The following is a 14,839-nucleotide window of genomic DNA, read 5'->3' as shown; positions in this document are numbered from 1 at the left end:
GAGAGAAGTGTACGTGACGGTTTGTCTTTTGTATCTGTGCACTGTAAATTAAACAACACTGTTTTCTATAAAGCAAGAAGTTCTGGTGGTGTGTCCTGGATAACTGCTAATCTTCCTGCTTCCATGCCAGGGTTATGGGCCCAGATTCGCCACACTGCGCAGGTTACGCGTAGTGGTAGCACAATTAAGTTTCCAGGACATCCAGAGGCTTTTGGAACAGTGAGTGATTGAGTGGAGAGATGGCTCAATCTGCAATCCCAGTGGAGAAGCTCAACGCTGACAACTACAGCATTTGGTCGGTGAGACTTAAACATTACCTTAAGAGAGAAGGTTTATGGGATATTGTGCTGCAAACCCCCGCTGATTATGATAATGAAGGGCAAGAGAAAGATAAGAAGGCACTTGCCAATATAATTTTGACTGTGGGGGATAACCAGCTTGAATATGTTGCCAGCAAAACTTTCGCAAAGAATGCGTGGGCGTCTTTGCAAACCATTTATCGCAGAGACTCGGCTGGAAATATACTGGCACTAATGAGGAGGCTGTATAGGACTAATAAATCACCTCACATGCCTGCCTCGGAGCATTTGAGAACTCTGGCAGAATTGTTTCAGCAGCTAGAGTTGAGAGGAAAGAATGTCTCAGACGAGGATAAAGTACACATCATGCATCTTTGGATGCAAGCTTTGATGTATTGGTGGCCTCTCTGGAATGCATGGCTGTGGAGCAGCTTACGTGTGATTATGTTACTGGCAAAATCCTGGAAGACGAGGAGCGTCGGCAGGAGGGACGGATTCAGAGGACAACAGCCCAGCTGAGAATGAGTCACCCCATGATGGATAGAGCAGCATCTCGTCCATCTTTGGAGACCTCAGCCCAGGAGTTTAACAACCCGGATTTTCACCCCTGGCAGCGAGGTAATTTACAGTCAATGCCGATGACCTCAGCCCAGCGGCGGATTCAGCCTGTAAGTGGGAGTGAAGTCTACTCTGCGCAGAAGTCGTTGAAGCAAGGTCGTGGAACGGACTGGAGGAGTGACATCTTCAATCAAGAGGGGGAGAACTGTGTGCTCTTTGTGAGGAAATGTTATTCCTGTGGCAGCACTCAGCACCTCAGAAAGGATTGCCCCCAATTAAAGAAGAAGACGGCTAAGAAACATTTCCAGACTGCCACACATACAGCTGTGGTGCTGGCAGAGACTAATAAGGGTGAGGATATATGGCTGGTTGATAGCGGGGCTAGCAAGATTTTGTTAAAGATAGCTCCTTACTGTCAAACACAAAGCAGTCTGCTAAAACGCATGTCAGCTTGACAGACGGGAAATGTTTAGGGGTCCAGTGTGAGGGCAGTCTAAACTTTCCAGAATTGAGCCATATGTTCCAGAATGTGCTCTGCGTACCTCTCCTGGAGAATAATTTGCTAAGCGCATCTGCCTTGACCAGGGCTGGTTTTTCTGTGCAGTTTAAAGGAAACTCCTGCCAGATAAGCAGAGAGGGAGACACGCTGTTGCAAGGGCACTTAAAGCAGGATGTTTATGTTGTGCGCAGAGGGGCTGGGGTACTTTAAACAAAAATCCTCATTCAGATTGTGTGCATTTGTTACACAGGCATTTAGGCCACGCCTCATTTTCAACAATACAGAAAACCCTGAGCTTGCTAGGGGAAAATGAGGTGAGGCTAAACAAATGTAATAATTTTCTTGATTGTACTGTATGTAAATCAGTAAAGAGCAGAAGGTGTCCAGTGGCCAAAGTCAGCCAGAGGGTGACAGACAGACCCTTAAAAATTGTCCATGTAGATATCTGTGGCCCCTTCCAAGAGAGTGTGTCGGGGAACAGATGGGCTCTGGTTCTGGTTGACGACCACACGAGGTTTGGCTGGGTTTATCTGCTCAAGCACAAGAGTGAAGCTTGTAAAACAATCAAGTACTGGGTGAACAGGGTGAAAAGGCAGCTAGGTTTGCCAGTTGCCAATCTCCAGTCGGATCGTGGCGGAGAGTTCTTGTCAAATGAGTTAGCCCAGTGGTTAGAGAGCAAAGGGATTCAGTGGTTAGAGAGCAAAGGGATTGCTAATCCTTGTGTTTCCCAGGAAAATGGAGTTGCAGAGAGACGGATAGGATATTTAAAATCCATGATGCAATCTCTGTTGGAGGACGCTAATCTAAAGCCTAGGTTCTAGGCGGAGGCAATTAAGGTTTCTAATTACCTCATTAATAGGTTGTGGACTTCAAGCATTGATAACATCCCCTATATAGGTTTGTATAAAAGGAATCCATCCTTGAAGCATTTGATAGTGTTTGGTGCCAAGGCGTGGGTACCTTTAAAGCATAGGAGGGGAGGCAAAAAGTCCAAACCACTTTTGTTCCTTGGGTATCAGAATGCTGCAAAATCCTACCGTTTTGCTGATACTTACAATAGGATAACAATTAGCTGTTCTGCTAATTTTGGAGAGTCATTCAACTGGGCAAGGTTGCACGGCTCAGATAAGGTGCCTGACATGATATCTCTTCCAATTAATGAGCAGCTGGAAGCCAGAGATAACAGTGGTTCTCCAGCAAGGGCTCCAAGAAAGGAGAGTGCAAGGTCTGAAACTTCAGAAGGTTCTCCAAGAAGGGAGAGTATAAAATCCGACACTTCAGAAGGAGAGAGTTCTGAAGAGACTAAGGTCAGGAGGTCTGAACACAGCACCAAAAGTGTGCTGCCTACAAGGTTTGGTTTTGATGACTGTGATTGCATTTGCAATATGGATGCTGAGAGCTATGAACCTGGGAGCTATGAAAGTAGCTGACAATGAAAGAGATAAGCTATTGTGGTTCAGAGCAACGAAAGCTGAACTGGAAGCATTGCAATAGCACAAGGTATTCTCACACTAATCTACCAGGTGGCAGTTTGTAAATTGGCTGCACCTGGATGTGAGACTGTGAAATCAGCTCTGATGATGTGCAAACAGCCTATTTAAATGCACCTTTAAAAGAACAAATCTTTATGCAGCAAATTCCTGGCTTTGAGTTGAAGCAGGAAAGCATGGTCCTGAGGCTAAACAAGGGGTTGTATGGTTTACATCAGTCAGCAAGAGAGTGGAATCATTGCCTGACTGAAGCCATAAAACAATTAGGATTCAGAGTGTGTCAGATTCGTGTTTGTTTTCTAAATGCTCAGGACAGAAGGAGGTCTTTGTGATGGCGTATGTTGATGATTTGTGTCTGATGGCTAATAATAAAGGTGACATAGAACAGTTTGAAAAGCAATTAGGAGAACACTTTAAACTGAAATGTCTAGGCAAAATCAGTAATTACCTAGGAGTAAAAATAAGCAGAGATGAAGATGGGATGTTTTCTTTGTCTCAGCCTGACAAGATACAACAGCTACTGGAGAAGTATAAGATGGTAGATGCAAATGTTGTGGATTCTCCTATGGTAACAGGATATGTGAGTGGTGAAACAGAAGCACAGGCAGAATGTGACAAGACTATGTATCAGTCTTTGGTGGGAAGCCTGCTGTATCTCACAACGTGGTCTAGACCAAACATTCATCAGGCTGTGCATTGCCTGAGTAAGAAATGTGTGTCACCAACAGTAACTGATTGGAAGGCAGCAAAGAGGGTGCTATGATACCTGAAAGGATGTATGCACAGGAAGCTGTGCCTGAGAGTTTGTGATAGGGAGCTGGTTGCCTATTCTGACGCATCATGGGCGGATCAGGGAACAGCAAGGTCTACCACAGGGTATCCGCTGTATTTGGGCAGAGCTCTTATTCACTGGAAATCAGTTACTCAATTATTTGTGGCAATGAGTACTTGTGAAGCTGAGTACAGCGCAATAAATGAAACAAAATTACAGTTGGAATGGTTCATGTATTTGTTAAAAGAACTGAATGTAACTGTACCTGTACCAGTAAAGATACATACTGATAATGCTGCAGCAATGCAATTGGGAAATGAGCAATGTTTCAGAAGCAAAAGCAGACATATCCGGATTAGATATCAGAATGTGGCAGATGCTATAAACAGAAATTGAGTATATACTGAAAAGTGTGCAGGTGACGAAAACATAGCTGATCTGTTTACTAAGACAGTAGATATTAAAAGATTTCAACAGTTGGTAAAATTATTATGACAACTTGAGAAGGAGTGTCAGAGTAACAAGTTGCCCATAATAATCTGATAGAGGCAGCTGACAGGTAGCTGTCAGATCAGAGGCATCTAGGATGATGCAAGAAGCAGCAATAGCCTTGCAGGTTCTAGGGTGAACTGCAACTAACCGGTTTGAAGCAGTAAGGATGATGTAATACTGTGGCCAGGTCTGTAGGTGGCCTTACTGGTTTCAGGTGGAGTTTTGTATATAAGCCTATGTAACTGTAACTCTGTGTTGGGAAGTTTGGTGGAGAGAAGTGTACGTGATGGTTTGTCTTTTGTATCTTTGCACTGTAAATTAAACAACACTGTTTTCTATAAAGCAAGAAGTTCTGGTGGTGTGTCCTGGATAACTGCTAATCCGCCTGCTTCCATGTCACTATTTTCCCCATTTTCTTTTTTAAGCCTTGCGGCAGCTATGGTACCTTTTTGGAGGAGCCGCAGCAGCACCTTGGCTATGCTGTCCCCGGCCACCGCAAGGCTCAGGAATGGGCTGCCAATAAACATGCTGTATAAGTAGTATTATGCTGCAGACAGCCACAGATTCTTTAAGATTTCATTTCATTTTTCGGCTATTGATGTTGCACTTTGCTCTTAAATGTCAGAACAAAATAACTAATACCTGCAATTTATTCAGATGACATTTCAACAATATAAGATTTTCAGATTACAAGCTTCTGCTCCATGTTCCTTCTAGTGTTACACTAAATGTGTAGATTTGGTGGATTTACATAATAGCTTTAGATAATGAATATTTATAATAATGAATGAATTTACATAATGACTGCAAGTTAAACAAGCCCCATTAAAATGGCATGTTCTAATTTATGTACTAAGTTAAAATAACTTCTAAATACATTTTATTTTTGCTTCTATTAGACTATCACTTTTCTCTTCAAAAAGAAATGTACTAACCTCTGCCAAGTAGAAGCTGTTGATGCAAACCTTTATTTTTTTCCAAATTAGGCTACATTGAATAATTTATATTCAGAGGTTTTGTACCCGATTTCTCACTAAAAGCTTTGACCAATAAGTTCTAATTCTGCTTTATGTGACTAGCTAGATACCCAAAAAATGCTTCCAATGTGCATGGAATGATGGTCTAGAAGAAGCTGAGTTCTTGCATCAAGAGCAATTTTTTTAAATTATTATTTGGCCAAAGACCTAGTCAATGTGGCCTTGTCCTGCACTGTCAAACTGTTGTGTGTTTGACTATGTCGGTTGTTGGTTACCATGCCCATTAGCACTCTAGATCTTTCCCCCCATACCTAGGAATAGGCTTGTTATGGATGCTGTTGTGAATTACAGGTAAAAACTGAAAGAAACACAAAGTACCCATGAAGTTCATCAAGCTATAACAAAGGCTGTGCCCACTTCCTAATATATTAGTTCCTTCCATTATAAGTGAACTTTAAGCCAATGTGGTGTGATGGATAGTATGATGGACTAGGATCTGAAAGATCCACGTTCCATATCCCACTATTCCACAGAAGCTTGCTGGGTGACCTTGGGCCAGCCATACACTCTCAGTCTTGCCTACCTCATAGGGCTGTTGTGATGATAAAATGGTAAAGAGAAGAAGGATGTAAGCCATGCTGGGTCCCCGCTGGGGAGGGGAGTGAGATATAATTGAAGTAAATAAATAAATAACTTTAATGACATCACAGAATTCTGTTCTTTTAACAGTATCTTTATGAATCATTTTCTGGACTTTTATTTAGCACCCACAGAAATCATCTCCCCTTTTATAGCACTATCATTTCCTCTATACTAGAGAGTAATACAGGGATTTAAAGCAAGCAGCTGTTACAGTGGCCTAAAATCTAGCTACTGGTGCCCTACAGTGTGTAGAGAACACTTGAAGATGATATAAGCGTCCTGAAACCAGTGCCTCACATAAGGTACTTCAAAAAGTATCTTAAGGTACTTCAAAACATCTTAAACAGTAGATAGCTAATAGATAGTAATAATATCAACACCTTGCCCATGTCATAAAGAGCATTTGATAGATCTGGTACTGTCTTCATGTGTGGTCTTTTCTTTCAGGACAAGCTTGACATTCGAATCGTAATATAATTGATTGACAGTCCACGAGCCTCTTACTTGGCGTAACAGCATTTGCATGCTGTAAGTATATGACGGAACACGATAAATAACACATTCAATATTTATTTTAGACAAGATGAAAAAAGCCGACTATTCAAGGAAATGCAAATCAGTGATTCTATTTCTGGTTGCCATTTATTCCAAACAGAACAATTCTCTCCAATGAATTTGTAACAACATAATTCAAGGACTGTATGAATTTGCTCGGCTGCAGCTGTGTAAGTGAGACAAAATGTGATCTCTACTGAATAACTGAGGAAACCATAAGCTCTAGTTCACTCCAATGTAGTGGCTTGTTTTTGACTAGCCTAACCAGTTTATGGACTTGTGTATTGGCTGGTGAATCCAACCAAGCTTGTGTGGGGTATTCTGAGAGGGGAAATTTCCATCTGTTCTTGCTCCTCTCTTCTGGAGTCATATACTCCTGGCTTTTCTGTGCATCTCTGCAGAGCCAGCTTGGTGGGGAAGTGGCTCAGTGGTAGAGCATCTGCTTGGCATGCAGAAGGTCCCAGGTTCAATCCCGGGCATCTCCAGTTAAAGGGACTAGGCAAGTAGGTGATGTGGAAGACCTCAGCCTGAGACCCTGGAGAGCCGCTGCCAGAGTAGACAATACTGACTTTGATGCACCAAGAGTCTGATTCGGTATAAGGCAGCTTCATGTGCATGTGTCCATGTGTCCTAGTGAGAGCTGCAAAGGTTTTCTTTCACACATACCTCTAATTGCAGGACAAGTGTTCCTTTTCACCAAATGTGCTCAGCTCAGACCTGAATAGTAGCAGTAGCCTGGAAGAAACAATGGGCAGAAGCTGCACTTGTTGCCTCTTCCTCTGGTGCCCCGTGGCACTGGCCGTGCTGCAGAGGTTTGGCTGGGGTGCAGCTGGTACAGGCCTCTGAGGTGACAATGGGGGGCGCCCTATGCCCTTTGCTGACCTTCTTCCACAATGCTACAGGTGGGAAGAGTCTTTGTATCTCTTCCTCAACATTCCATCCCAAACAGCTGCTTGGGCAGCTTGAGTAAAGAACTGGGCTGGTTAAAAAGAGCCTGAGAGAAAAGGGAACTGTGATTGTGTGCAGCGAGCGGGTGGGGGGGGTGGGATCGTTGACAAGACAGCTATGAAGTAAGGGCCAATGAACTTCACCAAGCTCCCACCTGGCTTAGTCAACCCCTGGCAGGGCTTCTCACAAATAATGTTGGCAGTTGCATGTTGTCCAGGATCCACAATGTAGCCTTATGCACCAGTCCACCTGGGACTGATATGCATGCTCCCAAGTCCTAAATAATGCAGAGCAGGAGCATCCAAACTTCTTAGTCAAAGGGCCATGTCAACATACAGAAACCACCGGGGGAGCAGAGCAGGAGTGCCCTATTCTGCAAAGCCCTGTCTAAGAGGCAGGGCTGGAGTGCTGCTGAAGAGCCCCTCTTAGGCAGCTCCAGACCTACCTCTTAAGCAGGCCTTTTGATGCGCAGCAAAAAAAACTTGTCTACAAGCATGGCTGGAGCACCACTTAAGAGGCTGGGCAGGCAAGTTAAGCAGCTTCATCTCACCTTCTTCAGAGGCCAGTTGAATATGTGCTTGTTTAGAGCCAGTGTGCCGTAGTGGCTAGGAGCGGTGGACTCTAATCTGGAGAACCAGATTTGATCCCCCACTCCTCCACCTGAGTGGGGGACTCTAATCTGGTGAACCAGGTTGGTTTCCCCACTCCTATACATGAAGCCAGCTGGGTGACCTTGGGCTAGTCTCAGTTCTCTCCAAACTCTCAGCCTCACCTACCTCACAAGGTGTTTGTTGTGGGGAGAGGAAGGAAGGAGATTGTAAACTGGTTTGATTCTCCTTAAAAGGTAGAGAAAATTGGCAAAAAACCCCACCCTTCTTCTTCTAAATACATTACTTGACATGTACCCCCCTCCCCAACCAGTCTCCCTTACTTGATTTATCTGCTCGACATACAATTTTAATTCTTATTTTATGCTTGTGATACAGTTGTATGATGTGGCCTATATCATATGTAGATGGTATTGCCTGGTAGCAGGGAACTTGTAAGCACACCTTAGATAAATATATTTATATTTCGTGGCCTCTGGCCCTTTACCACTGGGCTGCACCTGTCACTGCTGTATCTGCCCTTGACCCACCAAGCTCCATCTTTACGGACTGCCATTGTCCAGGGACCAGAATTCAGTTTTACAGGTAAACTGTATCCAGTGCACAAAAGCTTTCAATTTGATGGATCTCTGATGTCCTTTTTAAAGGAAACTAAGGGACTAACTAATGTGTGTAACAGTTCCTTGTGAGCATTTTTTTTTTTACAAAGTCAGACTACTGCAGAAAAAGAAAACCTTAGACTACAAAGCAGCTTCATAGGGAGGGGTTTTATATGGCATTTTCATCCCAAATCCCCCCCTTTAAAAGATTGTAATACATTTGTAGCATGTAACATGTAGTTTGCCACTAAATAAGCTAGAGAACAAGAGAAGAATCTGTGTAACTGGTTTAGAAATCAGAGATATTGCTTCTCCTTCCTCAGTCCTTTCTCTGTTAAGCTCCTATGCAACTAGTTTCCTTCTGCACAAAGCAACAAAGCTAAGCAAAACAGCATTAGTAAGAAACTGTCGCAGTTTCTTAGATCTTAAGCTGCATTTACTGCCAATGACTGTATCCACTGGCTAATTCCAAAAGAATGTTTTGTATATCTTTGCCTGAACAGATTTTTCAGAATGCAAAAGTATGATCAGGAATCAAGTCTCTTACTTGTGAATCTTTCCTGAAAAACCCTCATGGATATTGTACTCAAAGAGCAACATTTTCATCTGCATTTTCCTCTACTGAATGGATCCTCTGTGGAACTAACCCTAATGTAGTGTGGATAAATTCAAGCTGTGACATCGATTATCAAAGAATAATGTCTCATGGGAGTGAGCCATTCAGATATTAACTCTTGATCCAATGAGTTTGCAGTCACTTAATTGACTTTTATCTGGGGGGGGAAACATGAATACTGTACTGAATTCATCAAAGAATCAGTTATGGAAGAAATCTTTTGCACTGAAGTTGCAAGGTGGCAGTAGGGTATTGCTAATGCCATTTTATCAATGAAACTCAAGGTCCTCTGTTGCCATTAGGCGAGTGCCTGTCCTAGGCTCCACTTTGAAGACTCCCCAAGGTTCCCAACACAATTTTGTTTGACATTTAGTTAAAGACCACCTTTATGATATAACTGATTTTTCTACTCCCTGGGTGGTCACTTAAAAAGGTTTAATTGTTGCTCTTTTAAAGGTCACTATTAGTAATTCTTTCAAGTCTTTCTCTATAAAGCAAAGTGCTGATTAGCATTACTTTCAGGCATACTAGGTTGTGGTTCTCCCACCTACAAACCACATCTGGTTCATCTAAAAAAATGTCCACATGCCTGAATAAGCTGCTTAGCAATAGCTAGTCTTGCACCTTTAACACAGTAGAGATGAATGCAAAGGCAATTCGATATTAACAGCAATATTGAAGTGCACAGATAGTCACATAGCAACACAAAAACAAAGTCAAGTCATGGTCCTTAGAAGCTTTTAACTCTAAATATCAAAGAAGACGAAGAGAAGACAGGCCATACCAAGGAGGCAAAGAAAAGGCAATAGAGAAAGGAGAGGAACGGTTAACAAGGTATTGACTTAAGTTATGAACTTAAGTTTCATTGCAATTTGGAGTGAAACATAGGAAATAACTAGCCATTTCAAGTGTACCTTTTCTAAACAAAAATTCTCAGCTGAGACCTATGGCAATCCTCCTTGGTCCTCCTCCTTGGGAGCTTATGCCCTCTACTCCCATCCCAAAGTCCTGTGCAAGAGGGAGATGTGTTCAGACAACAGGTTTGATATTGACTGTCATGATATTTCTGGCAACATGGTAAGACTGCATGTCCATTGGCCAGCTCTGCCCTTTAACCAACACATCCTGCCACCTCTTTTCTGGCTGCCATCCCTACTTAGTTGGACTCTTGCACTCCTTTGGCCAGCAGAAGAGCCATCTATGTACAGGTAAACGAGGGAAGAAAAGGTCAGAAGTAAAGGAGAACTCTATGTATCTGCATGTGTGTATAGGGAGATAATGCACTGGAAGAAGGGGCACTACACCTCCCTTACCCAGGTACCACAAACTTGGAGCTGATGTTCAAAGAAGACTCAGTTCTTTGAGTCTAATTTTCTGGGTTCATCTTTCCACATGTGTTTTTGTTAAGTGCCATCAAGTCACTTCCAACTTATGGTGATGAACTCCAAAATGTACTATCATTAACAGACTTGCTCAGATCTTAAAAACTGAAGGCTGTGGCTTCCTTGATTGAGTCAATCCATCTCATTTTAGGTCTTCCTCTTTTCCTACTGTCTTAAATTTTTCCTAGCATTATTGTCGTTGCCAGTGACTCTTGTCTTCTCATAATGTGACCAAAGTACAATAGCTTTAGTTTAGTCATTTTAACTTCTAGGGAGAGTTCAGGCATTATTTGATCTAGAACCCACTTATTTGTCTTTTTGGTGGTCCATGGTATCCGTAAAACTTTCCTCCAATATCACATTTCAAATGAGTCAACTTTCTTCCTGTTAGCTTTCTTCGTTGTCCAATTTTCACACCCATACTTAGTAATGGGGAATACTATGCTATAATCCTGATCTTGACCTTGGTCACCAGTGGCACATCCTTACACTTTCTAGCTTCTTCATGGCTACCCTGTCTCAATCTCCTTCTGATTTCTTGGTTGCAAATCACTAATTTTTGCAGGAAAATTTGAGAACTCAAATCCAAACATTATGTTCAAAACACTTTGACATAAGTAAAGAATCTAAAGCCAATGGTTAATTTTTAGACTAGTGACCTGACTCACCAATGATATGATTCAATTAATAACTATAATCAAGTTCCATAGACTATTTTAAACTCCTAGATACCAGTATTAGATTTCTAGTAATCTGATTCTTGTTTATAAAACAACAACAACAAAGGTTCTATGAAAGGTAAACAACACACTTGAGCATACCTGATGGAGAGATGTGTCTCCAAGAAATGGAAGGGTCTGGTTTCCCTGATGCCAAGCAAGCAAGTGTGACGTTACTTCCTTCGTTCACCACAATGTCACTTGAGATATGAAATATCTTTGGAGAAACTGAAATAAAACAATAGAAAGGGTTAAAGGTGTCTCCATTAATTCCAAAAACACTTTAATTTGATTATCTCAGACACAGGTAGCACTGAACAATAGTTACCGTATGTGACTATGGCTTGGAGCCATCCTAACATTTCCATGGCTGCAAGGGCTTCTGCCTGCAGATTGCAATTTTCCTGCCTCCCCTCTCAGAGAACCTTTCAAGCTGCAGAGGAAGTGGGGAGCTGGAAAAATCATGCCCCATGGACCAAAGTCCTTGTGCCAGTGTAAACATTAGTCTGGATCCTACCCTTTGAATCCACCATCACAAAAAGCCATTTTCAGATTAATGCCCCAAAGCCACCCCCGTTCCCCAATCACATTGTGAATGTACATCAGCAATGGCATCAAGAAGTAAGAATCCCCAGTCATTCTTATAGCACCTCTACACAGGCAAATGAAGTGTATTTCCTTGATAGTTATTTACAGCATCCTGTTTGTACTTGACCCCGACTCATAATGCTGACTAGCTGACTCACCAGCTGGTCACCATAAAACAACCCAGCAGAAGAACATCAATCAGGATAAGTAATTGATTTAGTCCATTTTTAACCTGTCCTCTTCTTCCAAGGAGCTCAGAGCAGTGTATATGGTCACTTTCCTCCATTTTGTCCTCACAAATACTCACACCACTCATCGCATCCTCAATGAGGAATATGGTAAGTGCAACGTTTAGACCAGGCCTCAGTCAGTTACTTTACACCACACTGGTCACTTTTTTAGCCAGAGGACTACTTCTGTATCCTTGCTAATTTATTGGATTTAAAATTGTTTATATCCTGCATTCAGATTATTCAGGGCAGTTTTCATTACATGTGATAATAATCATAATAAAAACGCCACCACCGCAATATACAAAATGGGCATTAAATCACAGATTAAATCTGGCGAGTTACAAATAGCAATAAACAGAACAACAGCATTCCAAAATGTAAGCAGAAACAGAGACAATTAACACAATTCAAAGGCACCCAAGAGTAAACACATCTTAAATTTATGCTGGAAGACAAAAAAAGAGATGAGGCCAGCTGTGTGACCCGAAAATGGGAATTCCACTATCTGGAGAGCAACAGTTGAACAAGCCTTGTCATGTGTGCTTGACAACTTCAGCTCTGGTAACACAGTTTCCTAGAGCATAATACCACCTGCAGAGATCAGGAGAAAATTCATATGAAGAGAAGAAGCAGTCTTTTGGGTACTTCAGTCCCAAGCCACTTAGAGTTTTAATGGAAAACCCCGCTTGGGCCAAAAATCAAACCAAAACAAGCACACAGTTGATATAGCACTACCTTTTTATGTACATCCAGGCAGGTTTCAGTTAGGCCTCTACATTTTGTGCTAGTTTTTGGACAGCCATCAAAACCCCCATAGAGCATACTGGATTTTACCAAGGAACATGGGGAAAATGGTCAGGTCCACCTTCCCCAGGAATGACCACAACTGACGTATCATAAGAACATAAGAGCATAAGAAAGGCCCTGCTGGATCAGACCAAGGTCCATCTACTCCAGCAGTCTGTTCACACAGTGGCCAACCAGGTGCCTCTAGGAAGCCCCCAAACAAGACGACTGCAGCAGCACCATCCTGCCTGTGTTCCACAGCACCTAATGTAATAGGCATGCTCCTCTGATACTAGAGAGAATAGATATGCAGCATGACCAGTATCCATTTTAACTAATAGCCATGAATACCCCTTTCCTCCATGAATATGTTCACTCCCCTCTTAAAGCCTTCCAAGTTGGCAGCCATCACCACATCCTGGGGCAGGGAGTTCCACAATTGAACTATGCGTTGTGTGAAAAAATACTTCCTTTTATCTGTTTTGAATCTCTCACCCTCCAGCTTCAGCAGATGATCCCGCGTTCTAGTATTATGGGAGGGAGAAAAACGTCTCCCTGTCCACTCTCTCCAAACCATGCATAATTGTATAGACCTCTATCATGTCTTCCCTCAGCCACCACCTTTCCAAGCTGAACAACCCTAAGCGTTTTAACCGCTCCTCATAGGGCAGTTGCTCTAGTCCCCTAATTATTTTGGTTGCTCTTTTCTGCAACTTCTCAAGCTCTGTAATATCCTTTTTTAAGTGTGGTGACCAGAACTGTACACAGTATTCCAAGTATTCCAGCCTGGACCGTCGAGAGATCTAGGATAACCAACTGGGGCTTGCTGAGTTAGGGCCAAATTAGATGTTACTTGGGGGGTGGGCAAATTGTGTTCTGGGTTTCCCTAACTCAACTCGTGTTTCCTGTGGTCACAGAAAAGCTACAGGGAATGCCATTTTAGAGATCAGATAAGACCTTTTCTGCTTGGAACTGTGGCATGGGGGGAAGAGATCCTGCTTCTCCTGCCCCACCAGTTTGAAAAGCTGAAAAGCCAGGGCAGGGAGTTACGTAAATAACTTTGAAGCAGCTTCAAAGTTGTATAACTCCCTGGCAGGTGCAGGAGTCCTCCTTTTCCCACACCCTAGTTGCAAGCGGAAAATGGCTCTGATCTTCACATTGACATTCCCTACAGCAGCTGTGTGGCTGCAGGGAACACAAGTTGGGTCAGAGAAACCCAGACACACCTTGCCAAAAAAGTAACATATAGTTTGGCTTTTAATGGCATAGGTTAATCAGGGCAGCAAAAGCAGTTCTGCACCCAGACGCCTCGATAATGTTTTATTCATAAAATCCTGGAACTGAGAATCCTCCACCCATTTTGAACATTTTTCCAAAATATGGTAAGTTTTAGTCTTGCCAATAATTTATTGAATATTTAGAACTATTGGATAATTTAATCTGTTTTTAGTAAAGGCCTTCCAATGGCCTCTTTAAAGCTACAGGCACTGATTCTTCAGTTACTGAGCCACTGATAATCTGCCTCATCTACTGGACTAGTCCTCCTTTGGCAGCTTTTATGATCCATAATGGACAAGAGAGACATAAACAAGGGGTGGAATTCATAACTTCAGGCTGTATTAACTGAAAAGTATCCATATTATCATTATATGATACTGATGTGAAACTTCAGGAACATTAATTGCCTCTGTACATAATAAAAATACAATTAATAAAAATTCAGTGATTGATTCTATCCAGAAAGTACTTTGCAAACTGGGAATAGTGACTTAGGGAAAAGATGGTCTATTTCCTCCTTAGGGTCAAAAGGTTAAAGGCCTCTTACTGTATGGAAAACATCAATGGACAGAGCTGACAAGATGCAATGATGATAGAAAAATATTGTTTCATTGCACCTGTGTAGGCCCTAAAATGGGCTCTAACCAGAATCACAGCAGCCTTAGCATGAGTTTTTTCCCATCATAATTCTAATCATCATCCCTTATGCTTTGCTACCTCCACTTCCTCTGAAATCAGGGGTCCTGGGATTCTGTATGTGGGAGGGGCCGTGCTGGACAAGAGCCCCACATGGCCCCA

The 14,839-nt window shown here is 42.4% G+C and overlaps 1 protein-coding gene across 1 annotated transcript in view; it reads right to left on the bottom strand.

Annotated features, from left to right (window-relative positions):
• The window catches only part of NEGR1 (neuronal growth regulator 1), a 665,802-nt gene that overhangs the window by 220,927 nt on the left and 430,036 nt on the right, over positions 1-14,839 (bottom strand). The window contains exon 3 of the mRNA XM_056844652.1: positions 11,259-11,384. Within this exon, the coding sequence (XP_056700630.1) occupies positions 11,259-11,384 (126 nt within the window). The remainder of the gene's footprint in view (positions 1-11,258; positions 11,385-14,839) is intronic.

The sequence above is a fragment of the Euleptes europaea genome, chromosome 2 (assembly GCF_029931775.1).
Source record: "Euleptes europaea isolate rEulEur1 chromosome 2, rEulEur1.hap1, whole genome shotgun sequence".
In the NCBI taxonomy this organism is placed as follows: domain Eukaryota; kingdom Metazoa; phylum Chordata; class Lepidosauria; order Squamata; family Sphaerodactylidae; genus Euleptes; species Euleptes europaea.
This window is presented reverse-complemented; position numbering and strand designations above follow the sequence as displayed.